Consider the following 20,852-nt stretch of genomic DNA (forward strand, 5'->3'; position numbering starts at 1 on the left):
GTGGATCAGACCGAGATCAGCTTACCTTCAGCAGGGTGCACATATACTCGTAGGATGGTATGAAACTGTCTCCAACTTCATCGGGCCATTGGTCTGTCTCAGTTGGCATTCTCTGTTCTGACTGGCAGTGGCTTTCTAGGTTGTCAAACAGAGAAGGGAAGGGTCTTTCTCACATTTTGCAGGCTGAGATGGCTGGTGTGTTTGTTGTGAGAAGAATACATGCATTGATCTGTTTCGTCTGCGAGAAGAGCATCAGCACAAGGGTTCTAACGGTTGGACTCCATGGTTCTTTTCGTTAGGTCAATAAAATATGGACGAACCTTCCAGTGACAAGCCGGAACGGCCCACTGACCGTGAGCGGGAGCGGACGATACGTGACCCTGGAGACGGATTTTGGGCTGACAGTCTCCTACGACACCGACCACTCGGTGGAAATCAGGGTGCCCACCACTTACTTCAACAGGACCTGTGGGATGTGTGGGAACTTCAACAACCGCCGGCAGGACGACAACCTGATGCCCAACGGAAGCCCAGCCCAGAGTTCCATCGAGCTGGGAAACAGCTGGAAAGTGCCCGGGGCAGAACACGATGAGCCCTCTTGCGGTGTAGAGGGTCCGAAGCCCCCGTGCACTCCAGAGCAGGAGGAGCTCTACAAGACAGACGCCTTCTGCGGGCTGCTGAGCAGCAGCCAGGGCCCTTTTGCAGCCTGCCAGTCCGTCCTCAACCCCCAGGGCTTCTTTGACAGCTGTGCCTTTGACCTGTGTGCCTACCACGGGGACCGGCAGCTCTTGTGTAGTGCTCTGGAGACCTACGCCGATGCCTGCCAAAGAGCTGGCGTGGTGCTTCCCGGCTGGAGGAATGCCACTTTCTGCCGTGAGTAGCTGCCTGCCCTTATGCCTGAGATGGAGCCATTGTTTTGCAAGGTTGCCTTCTGGAGAGATGGCACAGTAGCAATATTCTGCTCGCCAAGAGGGCTTGCATGGAGAACAGTTCCCCCAAGCAGCTGGAATTGTCTTGCCAAGTTAGGGAGAGGAGTTTCCAACTTCAAAGTAGGCAAGTTAGGCATGCTGACCAGCTGAGCTACTGCCTTGCTGCTGTGACTGTGTCCACTGGCGGTCCTGTGGCATCTGTGTAGAACCAGAGACACCGCCCTGTTCCCTCCAAGTGTCCAGCTGTTGGAGGAGGGAACGCGGACAATGAGTTTCCAAGCGAGAGCTCGGGGGTGGGTCTGCAGCTCAGCAGTCCGCCAGCACATGCTTGACAAGCACATGGTCAGGCCCGGGCAGATTTGAGATCTCAGGCAGGAGGGCTGCGGGGGACCCTGTTCTCCCTGAAGCCTTGGAGGGCCACTGCCTGTCACAGTAGACAGCCCTGGGCCGGCCGGGCTGTGGTCTGACTCGGAGTAAGGCAGCTTCATGTGTTTGCGGGTGGGTGGAGGGATACATTAGACTGAACGGGATGCTTCAAAACTGTGGTTTGGGGGGTTAGACCCTTTCCTGTTTGAGGTGATTCCAAATCCTGCTCTGCCAGGAGTCCAAACAAGACACCCCACACATACCCACACAATCCACTTTCCTGAGACTCCTTGAAAGCCCCCTCTCCACCCCACACCCCACCGAGTATTGGGAAGCTGCATGGTAACTCCAGTTTAAAGCCAAAAGCCAAGTCCGCTCTTGGTTTGAAAGGTGATGTCTACATTGCCAGTAATGGCTCCCATTGAGGGGTGTCAGGACTAGTCTTCTCCAGGGCTGGCTGAAATCCGTATCTTGCCAATTGGGGGTTTCCCCCAACAGACAGGAGTTCCCAAGGTGCTCTCTTCTCTTCCCAGCACTCCCTTGCCCGGCCAACAGCCATTACCAGCAGTGCGCCAATGCCTGTCCGGCCACTTGCTCCAGCCCGCTGGCCCCCCACAACTGCAGCAAGCCTTGCGTGGAGAGCTGTGAGTGCGACGAAGGGTTCCTTCTCAGCGGGGGGCAGTGCGTGCCGGTGGCGGACTGTGGCTGCCTCGTAGATGACAAATACTACCAGGTGGGTGTCCCTGCAGAGAGCACATTACCTGGCAATGCGCTGACCGACACTTGCGGCACCCAGCCATGATTCTCATCGCTCTTCTTGGTTCCTCTCCGACAGAAAGGGGAATCGTTCTGGCAAGCGGGCTGCGTCGGCCGATGTCGCTGCACTGGAAACAGCATCGTAGCGTGTGACACAGAGACCTGCCAAGCGGGACAGATCTGCAAGGTGCAGAACGGGCTCCTGGACTGCTACGAGCCAGCCACGGCCACCTGCCACATCTACGGGGACCCGCACTACATCACTTTCGATGGGAGGCTGTACCATTTCCAGGGCGCGTGCAATTACACGGCGGTGGAGACCTGCACCAACACCTCGGAGCCGTTCTCTGTGACCACCAGGAACGAGCACCGCGGGAGTGCGGCCTGGACAGCTCTCAACTCAGTGGCGGTCTCTTTCGGAAGCCTGCACATTGCCCTGAGGAAGGACAGAGAGGTCTACGTGAGTATTGCCGTGGAAAGCAAGGGCCACGCAGTTCCAGGCGGCAGTCCCAGCGAGGGTTTGCTCACGGGAAGCAGTGTGTGTTTTGCCCCGCTAATGATTCAGCAGGCAGTGTGTGGAGGCTTCACCTAACAGTGCATCGTGCATGGCCTACTACTTTTTGGGGCGGCGGGGGTGGGGGTCGTACGCAAAAATGGTGTCCCAGGAACCGGGGACCAGCATTAGGCAGGTGTCCCTTGATTAAAGTAGTGATCATGTTTCAGTATGCCTCCCGGGGGTCCGACTGACCACTGGGGGAGTCAGAGCACCGGAGCAAGCGGATCTGTGGTCTGACCCTTCCAGGGATCAGGATTTCAGCGCCTCCAGGTGTCAGTTTGTCATTCTGAGTGGACTCCCTCTGGCTTTTCTGTAGGTGAATGGTGCGAAGGTTGCTGTTCCTGTGACTCTGCAGCGTGGGATCCGAGTCGAGGAAAGGCCTCCGTATGTGCTTGTCAGCACCCCCTTTGGCCTCCTGGCCCAGTTTGATGGTGACCAAGAGCTCTTTGTCCAGCTGGACGAGAGATACCAGGGGCAGCTGTGCGGTCTGTGTGGCACCTACTCTGGCAGCCAGCTGGATGACTTCCAACGTCCGGATGGGATCCTGGAGCACGACCCCGACGCATTTGGCAGCAGCTGGAGGGTGACAGACGACCTCTGGGGGTAAGTGCTGAAGGTGGCCGGCAACAGGCAGAGGCCAGTGGCTCAGTTCCTTCTGTCGCTCCCTGTGTCTCGAGCCAAAGCCTTGCCTTTTCTTTGTCACACGGGTCCAAGCAGAGGTGTGTGCTTGGGAGTAAGCGCTGAAGGTGGCCCCCAATGGGCCAAAGCCTTGCCCTTTTTTGGTTACACGGGTCCAAGCGGAGGGTTTGAGCACAGATCAGAGTCCTGTCCTTCCAGTTTGTGGAGCGCTGTATGGAGAGTAGGTAGCAGGTGAAGGTGCTGGGAGCAAAGCTGTGGTGAGCGTCACTCAGTTGTTCCAGTAGCAGCCTACTAACGTGAGAGGCCTAGCAGAGAGCAGGGCGGACAAGCTTTTTTGCAACAACTGCAGGAAAGCAAAGCACCCCCCAACAAACCAACGGGGCACAACTTCCATGGCAGCCGATCCGTCAGTGATGGATTTGCCATTGCATTCCACTGTTAGCAAGGTCATGTAGCCAAGCATGTAGATTGCAGCAGCCTTCTCAAGACACACCCGAGGAGGTGGATGGTGCCTGACTGTTTTCTGGCTTCTGGCTGACAGGTGCGACCCCTCAACCCCCGTCCCCCCGCACTGCAGCCCCGCCCAGGAGGTTGTCTCCGAAGACCTCTGCAGAGTGATCCTGGCCACCCAGGGGCCCTTTGCTGCCTGCCATGAGAGCCTTCCCCCACAGCTCTACTTCGAAAGCTGTGTGTATGACCAGTGTGCCACTGGCGGAGCGGTGGGGCAGTTCTGCAAAAGCCTGGAAGCCTACGCTGCCGCCTGCCAACTGGCTGGGGTGGACCTCGGCGACTGGAAGAAGGAGACCGTGTGTGGTGAGCGGAGCTGGGTTGGGAGGTTGGGTGTCCGGTGGCCAATGGGGCGTTCCCAAGAATGCAAAGCGAGTGGGGCTTTGGGGGCTCTATGGGGAGTAGCTGAGCTCCCGGGCACTGTGGGGAGCTGGATTCTGTCGGGAATGGTTGGGTCTGAGCCGGCAGGGCCTTTCTGAGGTCCAGGTACTGCTCTGTACTGTGAGCAGAGCCAGCTCGTCGCCTTTCAGTGCTTGAGGGGAAGGCAGTGACCTCCACCTCCTCCTTCAACGGCCCAGGCCCCTGACCTGGAGCAGCCACAGGCGTTGCCACGAGGAGCAGTTGGTAGCGTTGGGATGAAAGGGGGATTCAGGGAGCCACCTTCAAACATCTGAAGAAGAGCTTTCACCTAGGAGCAGGCCTGTTCTCTGTTGCAGTCCTGAGGGCAAGACTGGAGCCAAGGGGTTGAAATGGCAAGGGAGCCAATTGAGGCTAGGCAACAGGAAGAATCTCCTGGCAGAGGAGCAGTCTGCCTCCTGTAGCGGTGGGCTCTCCTCCCTGGAGGTAACCCAACAGAGACTGGCCGGCCATCCGTAAGGAATGCTGCAACAGTTTCCCACACTGAGCTTAGGGTTGGACGAAAAGATCTCTGGGGGTCCCTTCCTTGGTGTCATGGCTCAGACCTCTGACTCAGAAGAGTCAGAGGAGGAACGGGAGGACTCGGTTGGGAGTGCAGGCTCAGAGGCACAGCAACAGGATTTGGCAGGGAAAACAGACTCTGGAGCTGAGGAATCGAAACAGCTGCCAGACATGAGGGCTGAGGAGCCTGATCAAGAGGCGGCGGGGATTTCACCTGTCTTGAGAAGACGTCTCAAGAGGAAGGCTCAGTGGGAGACACGCAGGCGCAGGATATAACAGGAGAGGAAGTAGAAGTGCTGACTCAGGAAAGCCTGATTGGATGCCGGTTATCTTGAGCCCTATATTAAGCAGTCTGTTAGTTGCACAGATTGCTGTCAGCAACTTTTGCTTACCTCAGACCGTGTTCCTATTTACCTTTCGAGTTCCCGTTTGCCCTTGTTCTGTTCTTTCCTGCTCTGTTGTCCCTTGTTCTATTCATTCCTTGCTCTGTAGTTTTCTTTTCAGTTATTACTCAGTTATCGTAGACGGGGTGGGGTACCTAGTTTAGTTCAGGGGACTTCATTCGTTTACTACTATTTATGTTTGTCAGTCTTTCATTTTCCTTCGTGCAGTTTCGCTGCTACTTTCTGTTTAATTCTCAGGGGGAGAGCTGAAGGGGTTGTAAATCCTGTTGGGTAAGCCGAGCTAACAGATTTACGACACTTGGGTAGGTTGCAGATTGCGCTGTTGTAGTCAACGAGGTGAAGGCAGGTGATTCATCAAGTCACAACCCATCCAATGGGGGGTGCGCAGTGCTGTTCAGTGCACCTTTCCTTTCTCCTACTAGCTCCTCCCAGCACCATCCCTACTGAGACAACCACTCCAACCCCTCAGACAGGTATGTGGAGTGGTGGGAACAGTGCCCCTCACACTGTGTCCAAAGCGGTGGGCATCTGTGTGTGTGTGTGCGCGCGCGCATGTGCATGGGTGGGGGCAGAATCTCAGCAGCCTGATGCCCTGCGATGCCCTGCGATGCCCTGCGATGCCCTGCCCGGAATGAATAGCGAGGAGGGGTCTTTGCATGACACTTCCTTCTGTGTGCTGGTCCACAAGTAGGAATGTCAAGAGCACGTAACCCAGAGTAAAGAAGGTAGAACCACCCACCCCAACTGTGATCATCCCGCCCAACTCAGGTGAATTGGCTGAGCATCAGGAACTTCTCAAATGTTTCTGGATGTCCCCAAGTGTGAACGGCAACGGCATGTAATCCAGAGGACAGAACGTATGTAATTGTTTTGTTGCAGGACCCGGAACACCAACCCCACCTGCGATCACCCTGCCCAGCTCAGGTGAGTTGGCTGAGCGTCAGGATCTTCCCCAATGTTCTAGGTAGTCTCTCTTGGGTTCTTCAGGACCTCCTTGCAGCCCTCCTTGGCTGAAGACCTCTCTGCAGCCTTCAGAACCAGGAGAAGGAAGACTCTGCTCCTCGGGGTGCAGAGAGCACACTCACTCGGGCGACTCTCTTGACCAAAGCATCTGCAGTGGAGCGGGCCCAGGATCCCCCAGTTTCCAATGTGCCTGGCAGGAGCCGGCTTCTGACTCCCGTCTCTCTCTCACAGAGTCCTGCCTGGTGTCCGGCGACCCTCACTACTACACCTTTGACAAGCAAACCCACCACTTCATGGGCAATTGTACCTACACCCTCTCCCAGCGGTGCCCCCACAACAGCTCTCTGCCCCATTTCAACGTGGAAGCCACAAACGAGCACAGATGGGGCAACACGCAGGTCTCGTACGTGCAAAGCGTGGACGTTGACGTGTCCGGGATCCGGATCTCACTGGGGAAGGGGGGAGCAGTGAAGGTAGGAGTCGGTGGGAGAGGAAGGTCCCTTCCAGTCCAGCGGGCGGCTGGAGGCACACTGACGTTCCAGCATCAGCCTCCAAGAAGCACCCATGATTCTGTCTCTAGGTCGACGGGAAGGAGGTCGTGGTCCCCACCTCACCGACGGCGGGTGTGGAAGTGAAGTCCAGCGGCTTCTACAGGGTGGTCTCGATGGACTTTGGGTTGAGAGTCAAGTTTGACGGAGACCATCAAGTGGAAGTGACGCTGCCGAGTGCGTACAAGGGCCAGGTGTGCGGGATGTGTGGAAACTACAACGGGAACCCCGCAGACGACTTTGAGAACCCCCGCGGGGAAGTTGAGCCGGATTCCACCAGCCTGGGAAACAGCTGGCTGGTCTCCAACCACTCCAGGTGAGTAAGGCAGCCAGCAAATATCTGGCTTCCCTATGGAATACAAAGAGTCAGGTATGAAACCAGTGCGGCACCTTTGTCTCTCAGTTGTTCTTCAGGTCACGGTCCTGAGTGCAGCGAGGCAGAGAAGGAAGTGGCCCAGAGCAGCCGCTTCTGCGGACTCATCCTGGACGTGACGGGTCCGTTCCGACATTGCCACGGCGCCCTGGACCCAACCGGGCACTTCACCGGCTGCCTTTACGATCAGTGCGCCCTCCACCTGGATCCCGGTTCCCTTTGCAGGAGCCTGCAGTCCTACGCAGATGCCTGCCAGTCCCTGGGGGTTCCCATAGAGACCTGGAGGAATGCCACCTTCTGCCGTAAGTCCCGGGTCTCGCCTGCCCAGCTACCCGAATCACAGCACACCTGTGCAAGCGGGAAGGGTTTTAAGGAGGGTGAGCCAAAGCAGGGGATGGGCTGGTTTGGTTTCCACAGGGGCTTTCTCCCTCCAGTTTATTGTCTCTGTCTGTGTTTTACCAGCACTAAGGCTATTATGATCCAACGTCTTAGAGACATTGAGTACCAACGCCTTGTCTCCTTAGCGAATAGATGTTGTTCTCCCATATATCTCGGTATTTCCCTCCCTGCTCGAAATCATCCTGCTAAATATCTCTCCACGCTCCATCTGGTTAAACTGAGGTTAGCCTTTGCAAGAGCCAGGCTGAATGTCTTGCCCTCTGCCTTGCTGCTTAGAAGGTTTTGCAAGGATTCCCCTGTTTCGGGGCTATGTTCTTGTGGAGAGGGCTGTTTAGAAACAGTTGCTCATGTGCTTTTGTACTGCCCTCTGTTTCATGGCTCAAGGAAAGAATTATTGACCTCTCTATTTGATCAGTCCCCAGGCAGGCCTGATTCATTTTATCTAATTTATGTCTTACTGATGTTAATGTGGGTATTACTAAACTGGTTGCTAAATTTTTATATGGGGCTATGAAACAGACCTCTCGTCATGGGGTTTCATGAGGCTGATTGTGTGTCTTTTAGTTATTTTGTGCTATATATTTATCTATGGTAACTGTCTAAAGTTTTAATTTGGTTTGGCTTATGGCTGTAAATAAAATGATTGATTGATTGATTGATTTCCACAAACGTTTGCATCTCCGTGAAAAGCACTGCCTTTTGCTAATTTTTGAATGGGGCATTATTTAGCCAATCTCCCCATACTGGTTTAAAATGAAGCAACACCTTGGCTTCAGTTGTGTTCAGTGCAGCTCTTGCATGGGTGAATGTGATTGGCTGCACAGTGTCCAGATGCCACGGCATGCCATTTGGGCTCTCTGATTGGCTGGGACCACTGCCAACCTGGGTGCGAGTAATGGGTAAAAGGAGATTGAGAATCTGCCTGTCGCTGCCTGAGAGCTCACGGTGACCCTCTTGCTTTCTGCAGCCGTCTCCTGCCCACCCAACAGCCACTATGAGTCCTGTGGCACCGCCTGCCCCGGTACCTGTGTGGACCCGTCGGCTCCCAGCACTTGCGGCCTGCCGTGTACGGAAGCTTGCATCTGTGACAGCGGCTTCCTCCTCTACGACGGCAGCTGTGTGTCCAGCCGGCAGTGTGGATGCTGGCACGAGGGCAAGCACTACCCGGTGGGCTCCGAGTTCTGGACGGACGACACCTGCTCCTCCAAATGCACCTGCCCCAGTCGGGGTGGCCAGCTGAACTGCCACAGCGCCTCCTGCCCGAAGGGTTCCTACTGCGGGGTTCAGAACGCCGTCCCCGGCTGCTACCCTTACACTTATGGGGTCTGTCAAGCCTACGGAGACCCCCACTACAACACCTTTGACAAAGAGACGCACCACTTCATGGGCAACTGCACCTACACCCTGGCCAAGGTGTGTGGCAGCATCCCGGAGCTGCCCTTCTTCAACGTCGAGGCCAAGAACGAACATCGTGGGAATCCCTCCGTGTCCTACGTCCAGCGGGTGTTGGTGGAGGTCTACGGGCAGCAGATAGAAATACTCAAGAACCACCCCAATCAAGTTCTGGTAAGTGAATACCGTCTTCTATTCTGATTGGATTTTAAAAAATAATTTATGATAAATCGTTATAAAGCAGTCCCTCATTTGTGTGTGTCATTTTTGGGCATCTCAGCATAGAGGCAAGCGTCCTCAGTAGTATAACACTGATTTCTATTAACGATGTTATCTCTTGCTCTTTTTGCCTGTTTTAAATGTTTTTCTAGTTCTGCTGAAAATATGTGAAGTTTTAGTGTTCCCTACTTGTTGTCCTTATAATCGGTAACCATAAAGGCTTTGTGGTGCAGGGCTGGGATACCATGGTGATGTTTAGTGTGCCCTCCCCCTTTGAGCGAATGTCTCCCATAAAGGCAGAAGAGAACCAGTCTCTGAACAGATGTTGCTTCGTCCTGCCCCGTCTGAGTTTGCAGGCAGGGCCTCTCCCTGGAGCTCTCTCTCCTCCATGGCCAGCTTCCCAGGGAGCCTTTCAAGTGAGACAGCGCTGGAGCCCCATCCACCCCTTTCCAGCAGTTAGGAGATGGCTCCATCCTCTCTGGGTCCTGCCTTGAACAGTCTGCCCATTCTGCTTGGGTAGAATTTGGCACCCCAAAACAACCAGAATTTTAGTGCTGCAGAAGGAAAAAATGTTGAATTGGGTCACCCTGGAGCCAGTACCAAGCCTTTAGGTCTGGGCTGGGAGTTGTGCTGGTACAAGCAACCGACTTCTACCCGTATGTCATGCTTAGAAAACTCCCCAAACCATTTCAGCTTTAAGCTGGAGCCTTGCATTCAAGAACCCCTCTTAGCCTGTGTTTGAGTCTGAAGTGTTTTAATTGTGATACTCAGGATCCTTTAGTGATGTGAGAACTGGCTCAAACTCAAGCCAGTTCAACACTGAGCTAGTCATGACCCAGGCATGCAAATGGCCAGTGCGCATGCACAGCAGCCTCCCAAATGCCCACCGACAGTGCAGAAAGGGCCGAAAGGCCCCCAAATGGGCCAACACTGCACTTTTAAGACCGGGGGAGGCTGGCTGGAGAAGTGGGAACCGCAGCAGCACCTCCGGAGAAAGCCAGAGGCAGTACATTTAAAAACATTTTTTCTTCTTGAGCCAGTTCGTATTCAAGCCAGGCTATGCACAAAACCAAACTTGGTCCAGTTTAGTTTGAGCCTGGTTCTACTCGAACCAAATCAGGTTCTCCGGTTTTGTGCACACCTCTAGGATCCTTTGAATTCAGCATGAAACCATTGGTCTTAATTATTCACCAATTGATACCCTTGAATAATGCTGGTAAGATCAACACTGCTGGATCAGGCCCAAGGTGTATCTCGTCCAGCATCCCGTTTCACACAGTGGCCCACCAGGTGCCCCTGGGAAGCCCAGAGGCAAATGCTGAGGGCATGCTCTCTCTTCTGCTGTTGCTCCCCTGCTACTGGTATTTGCTATGGTATATATTCCACAGTACCTTCGAAATATTTCTTTTTTTGAGAAAATGTAATTTTGCTTTCAATTTGACTTCTGTTTAGGTGAACAAAGTACTAACAACTCTACCAGTGATCGGGTTTAAGGACTCAGTGACCGTGAGCAGGAGCGGACGATACGTGACCCTGGAGACGGATTTTGGGCTGACAGTCTCCTACGACACCGACCACTCGGTGGAAATCAGGGTGCCCACCACCTACTTCAACAGGACCTGTGGGATGTGTGGGAACTTCAACAACCGCCGGCAGGACGACTCCCTGATGCCCAACGGAAGCCCAGCCCAGAGTTCCATCGAGCTGGGAAACAGCTGGAAAGTGCCCGGCGCAGAACACGACGAGCCCTCTTGCGGTGTGGAGGGTCCGAAGCCCCCGTGCCCCCCAGAGCAGGAGGAGCTCTACAAGACAGACGCCTTCTGCGGGCTGCTGAGCAGCAGCCAGGGCCCTTTTGCAGCCTGCCAGTCCGTCCTCAACCCCCAGGGCTTCTTTGACAGCTGTGCCTTTGACCTGTGTGCCTACCACGGGGACCGGCAGCTCTTGTGTAGTGCTCTGGAGACCTACGCCGTTGCCTGCCAAAGAGCCGGCGTGGTGCTTCCCGGCTGGAGGAATGCCACTTTCTGCCGTGAGTATTGCTGTTGCCGGCAGAAGCTTGATGCTCTAGAAACAAACACAGTCACTTGCAAGATAGAACTCTGCCATACCAAACCTCTCATGACCATGTGCTGGGGTGCAGAAGACGGGATGGCGATCACTCTCTTGAGTTGTTGTGAACCTGCACGAGGCATATGAATTCCCTTGCAATAAGTTCCCCCCTCTGGTTTTGGTCGCACTGTTGCTTGTAGGAGTCAGGAGCTTTCTTCAGGCTGCTTACCCCGCAAGCCCTGGATGCAACAATGGGGTTAAGGTGCAGTGGGAATGGGAACTAACTGAATTGAAAGTGAACTGCAGAGGTTAAGAGCATGACCTTTGAGCCTGAAGCCCTAGATCTAAATCTCAGCCTGTGTATGCTGTGAAGTTTTGGCAGGGAGGCGTGCCCTCAGACAATCCCCTGCTTCCCTCCCTCCTGCCCCATCTGTACCACAGGCCTGATGCAACTGGCCACCAGGCTAAGCAGGGCTGTTGAGGATGGAACGAGACATCATGTGAATACGGACCGTCTCTTCCCTCCCTCTTCCTGGAACGGCCCATCATCTGCCACCCTGCTCTTGCTGCCCCACTCCTGTTGCCAACAGCCAGATATGTGGGTTGGAATATCTTTGGCCTCTGCACCCCCAAATGTGTCAGACTCCAACCCGACCCCAACGGACAGTGGCAGTGCTGGGAGGGGCCCTGTCAGCCCCTCCCAATGGTCATGTCGGGATTGGTATTTCCCCCCTGAGCCTGCAATCATGGCTGCAGCATCCGAAAAAGACTGCTTTCTCTAGAAGCAGCAGCCACATGCCACCTTCAGCACCCAGAAGGAAAGCGAAAGAAGAGGGGGAAACCATCCCTTTTAAACCCCAAGGCATGAAAGGCAGGGCCCAGTGGGTTTGTGCCCCCTCCAGTGCGAAGAGTTTCATTTATTTATTTATCATATTTTTATACCTCCTGATATCTACATCTCTGCATTGCTTCATCTCTAAGGTGAAGCAACGCAGCAGCCTACCCCCTGCCCTCATGAGGCCAAGGGGGTGGGGTGGGGGGGGAGGAGGAGGAGAGGAGACCGAGCGCAGGATGGTCTGGCTGAGCTGTCCAACCTGACCCGATACAACAGCGAGGGGCCTCCTAAGGGTTCTGGCTTGCAGAGGCTCCCTGCTGTCATGGTGGAACTCTGCTCAAGAACTCCCAGCACAGGAGAAGTCGGTCTGATGGGTCTGTTGGACCCAACGCAATACACAGTCCTACGACACCTGAAGGAAAGGCATCTAACCCTTGGAGGAGACACCACATCCCCAATAAAACTCAGCTACAGTTTTTGGTAGAATTGCTGAGGAGGTGGATGAACCTGGAAAGAAAGAAAAGAAATAGGAGAATGTTGATCCTAAGGCACAAGTGTGCAGACTAACAAGATTCTTCAAATGCCCCTGCAAGAACTCCCCAAAGGCAAAATAGGGGTGGTGACTCGTGGTGCTGTTTGTTTGACTATGCTTGGCTGAGGTGCTCCCTTCCATTGAGCACCTTCATGGGACGTGGGCCAGGACCTCCCCTCCCTCCCTCTCTTGCTCTGAAGACTGCCTGTTTGGCCACTGCTTGGTAGAGGCATCCTGGGTTCCACAACCGGGCAGGGCTTCCTAGTGACCTTGGAGCCGGGGAGCTGCTGGGATGATCCCTGCCCATCTCTCTAGGTCCAAGGTTGGGCTCTCTCCCCACCTTCCCCAGAGGGCAGCAGCCCCTATGCCACGGCGGGGATGGTGGTGGTGGTGGTGGGTGAGTGACTGAAAGTGTGACAGCCTCATGATCTTGTTCATAAAATTCAGAAGTTGTCCTTGGAGCCTGATCTGTCCTCCTTCTCTGCAGTATCTTTTCAAGGGGAATGACTCATAGGATTTTATTCTATTCAAAGGAGAATTCCTCTGAGCAGGCACAGATTGCTCTCTTCTACAACTTTATATTGGCAGCAGAACTTTGCATTGCTAAGAAACGGAAAAGGGGGAACCCTCCAAAAATTAACTCTCAGTTTGATAAAATTTGGGAGTTATTGGTGCAGGATAAGCTCTCTTCATAGCTAAAAGCCACTGCTCATCCAAATTATAAGTGCCTCTTATCAGGACCTTTGGTTACCTTTTTTACATTTCACTGATGCTAAAATACCTGCATATACAAGACCTGAAAGTTTTTCACACTCGTCTTTTAGCTTGGAGGGCTAACCGGAATGGAGGGCGTGCTTTCACATATTGGCCAAATTTACCCCAAAGTCCCTGCAAGCTATCGAGGAGCACTTCAAAAACAATTCAGGTGTTTGTGTGTGTTAAATTGTGTGTTAGATGTAGCCTGATTTGTATCCCAGGTTAAAAAAATCAACTTTTTGCGTCAGTCTTTGGAGGGGACTACAAACTCTCAGTAAAGCCTCTGGTCAAGCCTGCTGTCTGGGAAAGCTCCTGGAAGGTTGAAAATGACTTTCGTTTTATAATTGTATTTACAAATATTCTAGATGAAATAAGTTCAGCAATGATCCTGAGGGCATTATATCCGTTTGTTCCTGAGCTGAGCTTTATCTGTTGTTTTCTGTAATTTGTTTTCTTTTGTACATTTCTGCAAAAATTAAAAATTAAAGGTATAGAAAAAAAAACAACATGCACACATCTGGGATGAAAGCTCAGGTCGCCAGGCAGCATGGCCCTCTGGCCTCTTTCCTTGTGCCGAAGAGGCTAACCCCTTCCTGTTCTCCTCCTACAGCCCCCGCTTGCCCTCCCAACACCCACTACGAGCCCTGCTGGACTGCCTGCCCGGCCACCTGCCTCCAGCAAGAGGCTCCTGGAAACTGCAGCCAGCCCTGTGCCGAAGGCTGCGCTTGTGATGCCGGACTGGTGCTCAGTGGCGGAGACTGTGTGCCCGTTGCCAGATGTGGCTGTGTGCATGCTGGCCAGTACTACAGCGTGAGTGGCAATGGAGCTGACTGGGTTAAAAAATGACGACTACACATCTATTGATTTCCAGGCAGAGAGTTAGAGGAGAGCTGGTCTGGTGGGAGCAAGCCTGACTTATCCCCTGAGCTAAGCAGGGTCTGCCCTGGTTGCAGATGAATGGGAGACTAGAAGTGTGAGCAGTGCAAGAGATTGCATCCCCTGCTAACTGGGCACCTTTTAAACTTGGTGATTCTCTTTATTTAGCAGGGGGAGAGTAATTGGCCCTATCCACCCCCAGCACAGTACCTCCAGTGACTGTTGCTGGTGTCTATCTTGTGTTTTTTCTTTTAAAATGTGAGCCCTTTGGGGACAGGGAGCCATCTTATTTATTTATTATCTCTCTGTGTAAACCGCCCTGAGCCATTTTTGGAAGGGCGGTATAGAAATTGAATTAACAACAACAACAACAACACCTGTCTGACTGTGTAAACAAGAAATAATAATAATAATATTCCCCTCCGGGGATGGAGCCGCTCTTGGAATAGCATCTAGGTTCCAAGTTCCCTCCCTGGCAGCATCTCCAAGATAGCACTGAGAGAGACTCCTGCCTGCAGCCTTGGAGAAGCCGCTGCTGCGTCTGTGAAGACAATACTGAGCTAAATGGACCAATGGTCTGACTCAGTATATGACAGCTTCCTATATTCCTAGTTATTTTAGCTTTGAGCAAGAAAAAGCACAGAGTGTCTTGTGGCACCTTTAAAGGCAAACACATTTACTGTCACAGAAGCATTAGTTGACTACAGTCTACTTTATTTATTCATTTTATATACCACCCTTCCAAAAGTGGCTCAGGGTTTAGATTTACATTAAAACCTAAAACACATAAAACAATTAATTTTTTAAAAAAACATTGAAACCAGATTAAGATTAAAATTAAAACTAGATATCATTAAAAGCCAGGCTAAAAAGATGGGGCTTTAAGGCTCTCCTGAATGCCTCAAAGGGAGAGGATCACAGGCACATAGCATAATCCTCAGTTGAAAGATGAACACACAGGGATAGTGATTTTTCTTTTGTGTACACACACACACACACACACACACACACACACACACACACACACGGATGTCAGATTTTTTATTTTGTGTAGAAACTAATTTGCAGGCAGCAGAAGGGACCCCCTTGTAGACCAGCATTTATTGTGTCCCTCATTGATAGCAGGGCTATTTGCTAGAGAGAGAGAGAAAAGTCTAGGATCTGCCATCTGGCTGTTATCTACAACCTAAGCACTATAGCACAAATGGTTACTTTGTGGGGTTAAAAGAAGAACATAAGACCAGCCCTGCAGGATCAGGCCCAAGGCCAATTAGTCCAGTATCCTGTTTCACACAAGGCCCACCAAAGTGTCTGAGAAACCCACAGGCAAGAGCCGAGAGCATGCCCTCCCTCCTGCTGTTGCTCCCCTGCAACTGGTCGTTAGAGACATCTTGCCTCGGAGGCTGGAGCTGACCTATAGCCCTCAAGCTAGTAGCCATCGATAGATTTGTGCTCCGTGCATTTGTCTAAGCCCCTTTTAAAGTCATCCAAGGTAGTGGCCTTCACCACATCCTGTGGCAGAGAATTCCATAGAATAAGAAAATGTGGGGTTTCCCATTTGTTATCCTAATGCATGTTTCTTCTTCTCTGCAGGAAGGAGAGAGCTTTGTAACGGAGGGCTGCACAAAGCACTGTGTGTGTCAGGGCAACAGCAAAATGGAGTGCACACCTTTATCCTGCAGCCCTGATGAGGTCTGCAAGGTCCAGCATGGCCTGAGGGGGTGCTACCCAGCCAGCACGGCCACCTGCCACGTCTACGGCGATCCGCACTACTCCACGTTTGACGGGAGGCTGCACCACTTCCAGGGCGCCTGCAACTATTCCTTGGTGCAGGCCTGCGACAACACCACGGCCCCTTTCAGCATCACAGCCCGGAATGAGCACCGAGGCAGCCCTCGCTGGACAGCCCTGAATTCAGTGGCTGTCACCCTGAAGGGCCTGCACATTGCGCTGAGGAAGGGCAGGGCAGTCTACGTAAGTGAGCGGCCTGGCGAGCTGGAGGCCCTCTTGCCGGGAGTTGGTCTTCCCTTGCCCCTCCCTCCCTCCAGCCTCTGCTCAGCAGCCTTGAAGGTGCACCACTTGGCCACAGGCTGGTGAAGAGGCTCCTGGTTAAGCCGGGTTGATCGAATGATCATTTCCGTTTGTGTGGAGTCGCAGTATTCCAGCCCCATATTATGCCAGCCATTGGCTAATTATGCAGATCAGGTGGTGAGCTGGGAGTAGAGTTGCCATGCCCCCCTGAAATTCTGGGTTTCACCCAGATTTTAAGCATCTCACCCAGATTGCTCAGCCCACCTAGATTCACCCAGATTTCAGTTTTCATTAAAAAACAAAAAACTACGCTCTATCCCTTGTAGAAGCAGAGTTATGGAGGAAAGCATCACTATTCTGCTCAAAAAATATTATTATTTCTCTGTGTAAACCGCCCTGAGCCATTTTTGGAAGAGCGGTATAGGAATCAAATTAATAATAATAATAATAATAACAACAACAATAATATTTTCCAGCCAATTTACATAATATGCAAATTGGGCACCCAAATTTGGAAAGCCAGAATATAGCAACCCTAGTTGGACGGGGCTTTGGCATCAGTCCTGCTGCTTTCCCACTGCAGGTTGTCCCCTCCTCCCCATGCCACGGTACTGCCAGGAAATGGCCCGTGGGGATTTTCCTTACACACGGTTACAGGTAAAATGGCCTCAAGTCAGCTTACAATAGTCATGTATAGCAGAACCTTCCAAGGCTCAATGAAAACTGCAGACAGATGTCCGAGTCTCATAAGTTAGCCTTCCACTAGGCTGGCCAGGTGGATGGAAACGAGAAGAGGACTCCTGTCCACTTACAGATGCACGGAAGAGAGGGTTCCGGCAAGTGCCGCTTTCCTTCCACCTGCGTTAAAAGCGGTGCCTGCTGCAATATCCTCTTCTATGCATTTATCCAAGGTACAGGCGCCCTAAGCCACCTAATGGTTCTGCCAGAAAATGATTTGACTAGCAAGCCAGAGGTTGCTGGTTCGAATCTCTGCTGGTATGTTTCCCAGACTATGGGTTATAGGAAGGTGCTGAAAGGCATCATCTCATACTGCACGGGAGATGGCAATGGTCAGCCCCTCCTGTATCCTACCCAAGACAACCACAGGGCTCTGTGGGCACCAGGAGTCAACACCGACTCGACGGCAGACTTTATTTTTACCTTACAGGCGCCCTGGCCTCTTGCTCATCAGCCAGACGGCCCAGCCCTCCACCCATCCATATAAGTTGCAGGATCTGTCATCATCTCTTCTTCCTCGTCCTCTCATAATTCCTTACTGCCGCCGTTCTCAAGCTTGGGTCTCCACCAGGTGTTGTGGGATTACAACCCCCTTCGTCCCTGCCTTTGGGCTACCCTGGCTGGGGGTGGATGATGTGACTTGGAGACCCAAACCTGAGACCCCCTGCCTCACTATATTCTTGGCTGGGTGTGGTTTGGAGGCTCTCTCTCTTTTGCCACTCTTAACACTTCCGGGGTGCTTTCCAGACTAGACCCTGCAACGGGGTCACATCGTATCTCAGAAGGGTGCTTCCACACTTCCTGTGTCGTGACACTGCAGTCCCTACACGGACAGCAGGGTGCCATCCACATTGCCAATGCCTTGTTGCGAATTTAATCACTGCAATATAGAACAAGGATGTCCTATATCCAGCATGAAAAAGTTGCAGGTTTTTTGGCTTGTTCGTTTCTGCGAGATGGCTCCCCCTGCTGTTTACGTTTCAAATGCGACTTGCCCGAACATTTTGCTGTTGATGCGTAGCTACTAGGCTGGAAAATGTCCAAGTGGCAGTTTGATCTCTGACTCTGACAGACTCTCCAGCAGTTCATGGGTTAGAAAGAGGGGCACGGTGGCCACTGTGGCCTGACTGGTTCTTTTCTTTGGCCTGACTGGTTCTTTTCATGTTGGTTCGTTTTTATAGTTTTCTTTCATCTCATGGCTTTTGGTTTATCACCTAAGCTGCCTTGAGTATGATAAATTGAAACAGAAAGGTATGAATGTCGGAATTAAATCAATAATGAGAAGAATATGCCCACAATGTGCCTGATATCTTGCGGAGTCTGAGAGGGCAGGTAAGAACATAAGAACCGCCCTGCTGGAACAGGCCCCAGGCCTGACCCCCAGCATCCTGTTTTTCACAGTGGCCAAATAGATGCCAACAGGCAAGAGATGAAGGCAGGCCCCCTCTCCTGGGCGCTTTCCGGACTAGCTGCTCATCAGCAGCAAAATGCCTCCGTTTGGGCAAGTCGCATTCGGGCCGTAAACAGCAGGGGAAGCAGTCTTGCAGCAACTAGCAACCTCAAAAACCAGCAAATTTTTCACACCGGATATGCGACGTCCTTGATCTCTATCGCAGCGATTAAATTTGCAACAAGGCATTGGGAATGTGAATGGCACCCTGCTGTCCGCGTAAGGACTCCTATGTCACGACACAGGAAGTGTGGAAGCACGCTTCCGAGATTCGTCCTGACTCCGTTATAGGGTCTAATCTGGAAAGCGCCCTGATGTTGCTCCTCTGCAGCTGGTATTTGTAGGCATTCTGCCTCTGAGTCTGGAGGTAGGTCCCGGCCCTTGGCCCAAAGAGCTTTGCCACAGGGAGACCACAGAGGAAGGGGCAAGAGGTGGAGGCAAGGCTAGACAGAGGAAGAGAAGAAGCATTTATTGCAGTTACATGTGCTTTGGCCTGAAACAGATAGCTTAAAAACAGAACAAACCCTATAACAAACGCTCTCCACTGCCTTAGCTTGTTAAACTCCAAAGCCATTGGGCTTCTTGGCTAGATGATAATGTGGGACTTATCATTGTTTCTTCCTGTGCAGATTAACGGCATTTTGGCCAGCCCTTCGTTGGTCTCTCTTCCTGATGCAACCATCCAGCAGATTGGGTCCTACGTGCAGGTGACGACAAACCTCGGGGTGCGGGTTCAGTTTGATGGCAACCAGGACCTCTTGATTACCCTTACTGAGAAGTACCGTGGGAGAGTGTGTGGACTGTGTGGGACCTACACAGGCAACCCCGGGGATGACTTCTCCACTCCTGCTGGAGAGACTGTGGAGGACGTCAATACATTTGGAGACAGCTGGAGGATCCCGGATGACAAATGGCCGTGAGTCAAGGGGTCCCCAAGTACAAGGGCAGCGGATGTTGTTGTCAGCTAGCTGCAAGCTTCTGGTGCAGATTTAATTTTTCTCAAAGTGTTGCAAATGTAATAGTTTTCAGCAGTTTTGCTGCAGACTTTCTCAGGTCTGTGCTGGCCTTTTGGCTGCTCCTCTGGGATGTCCAGAATTAACGGGCAACTGTGGGCCATGGGGGGGGGGTAGTGTGGATGGGTAGCATAGTGACTGGCAGGGTGGCACAAGCTCAGGCTGGCCCCTTCGTCTTCTTTTATTCATCTGAATCAAAGGACATGATGTTTCTCTAGATTCTCAGAATCATTTCTGCAATGCTTCTGCTTCTGATAAATTCTCTCCAGCTTGTCCCAAGCAGCTCTTCTTCTAGTCTTCTCATTGTGCTTTCCCCATGATGCTACTCTTCGGCATGCTGAACCGAGCTCCCCCTGGCCCTCCTAGGTGCAACTCAACAGCCGTCCTTCCTGAGACTTGTCCTCCTTCCAATCAAGAAGCAGCTGAGAAGCAGTGCCACCCCCTTCTCGCCGGCGACGGTCCATTCTCGCTGTGCCATTCCACCGTCCCTCCCCGGCCATACTTTGAGAGCTGCACCCAGGATCTGTGTGCCACAGGCGGGAGTTCTGCGCAGCTCTGCAGTGTGCTGCGGTCATACGCCGCTGCTTGTCGGGCAGCTGGAGTAGTTCTGGGAGACTGGGAATCAAAGACCATCTGTGGTGAGTCCCAGTTCCTCCCCACAATCCTGTGAGGTGAACACCTGGGTTCCATTGCCTCCAGACTGATGATGATCCAGACAGAAGGTCACAGGGAGGCATCGTTTCGCCAGTCCCCAGTCCCTGCTTTCTCTTGCCCAGACAAGGTGCCTTCCTATTTCTTGCTCGGAGTTCTGGTCAGCAGCAGGGGAGCCGAGGATGGGAAACTTCACTGAGACTTTAACAAGCAGCCCCACCCCTCTGGGGAGAGTCTGACTATTCCAAACACAGGGGCAGGGCTGACTGTGTGAAAAGACCAGGCCTAAAGTGGGGCAGCAGGGAAATGCTTGACTAACAAGCAGAAGGTGGCCAGTTCGAATCCCCGCTGGCACTATATCAAGCAGGAGCGATATAGGAAGGTGCTGAAAGGGATCATCATCTCATACTGCGCAGGAGGAGATGGCAATGCAGAACCCCTCCTGTATTCTACCAAAGACAACCACAGGGCTTTTTTGTGGGCGCCAGGAGTCAGAATCGACTTGACGGCACACTTTGCTTTACTTACAAGTTTCAGATATTCACACACGCTCACACATGCACTGCAGGGAAGTGGTTCTCACACTGCTGAGCACAAAGGGGCATGAATCCCTGCTGACTGGGCCAAGAGGCACCTTCTTTTAACGTGATGACGATTCTCTTGATTGAGCAGGGGGAGAGCAACTGGCCCTCTCCACCCCCAGCACAGCATCCCTCCAGTGACTGTTGCTGGTGTCTATCTTGTGTTTCTTTTTAGATTGTGAGCCCTTTGGGGACAGGGAGCCATCTTACTTATTTATTTATTATTTCCCTGAGTCATTTTTGGAAGGGCAGTATAGAAATCGAACAAATACATACATACATACATCCTTGCCCAAAGAAAGTTGCTCATGTTAAGAAGAAAAATAGCAGTCTTCCTTGGCTCCATTCGGTAGATGATTGGGGCGGGGGGGGGG

At 52.5% G+C, this 20,852-nt stretch overlaps 1 protein-coding gene across 1 annotated transcript in view; it reads left to right on the plus strand.

The window, feature by feature from the left end:
• The first annotated feature begins 2,704 nt into the window (after positions 1-2,704).
• The window catches only part of LOC128350643 (zonadhesin-like), a 65,785-nt gene continuing 47,637 nt past the window's right edge, over positions 2,705-20,852 (plus strand). Inside the window, exons 1-14 of the mRNA XM_053309032.1 lie at positions 2,705-2,740; positions 2,924-3,210; positions 3,788-4,059; positions 5,498-5,548; positions 5,955-5,999; positions 6,270-6,511; positions 6,619-6,902; positions 6,990-7,261; positions 8,326-8,924; positions 10,422-10,995; positions 13,749-13,948; positions 15,608-15,988; positions 18,863-19,149; positions 19,613-19,884. Coding sequence (XP_053165007.1) covers positions 2,705-2,740; positions 2,924-3,210; positions 3,788-4,059; positions 5,498-5,548; positions 5,955-5,999; positions 6,270-6,511; positions 6,619-6,902; positions 6,990-7,261; positions 8,326-8,924; positions 10,422-10,995; positions 13,749-13,948; positions 15,608-15,988; positions 18,863-19,149; positions 19,613-19,884 — 3,802 coding nt within the window. The remainder of the gene's footprint in view (positions 2,741-2,923; positions 3,211-3,787; positions 4,060-5,497; positions 5,549-5,954; positions 6,000-6,269; positions 6,512-6,618; positions 6,903-6,989; positions 7,262-8,325; positions 8,925-10,421; positions 10,996-13,748; positions 13,949-15,607; positions 15,989-18,862; positions 19,150-19,612; positions 19,885-20,852) is intronic.

This window comes from Hemicordylus capensis, chromosome 3 (assembly GCF_027244095.1).
Source record: "Hemicordylus capensis ecotype Gifberg chromosome 3, rHemCap1.1.pri, whole genome shotgun sequence".
Lineage (NCBI taxonomy): Eukaryota > Metazoa > Chordata > Lepidosauria > Squamata > Cordylidae > Hemicordylus > Hemicordylus capensis.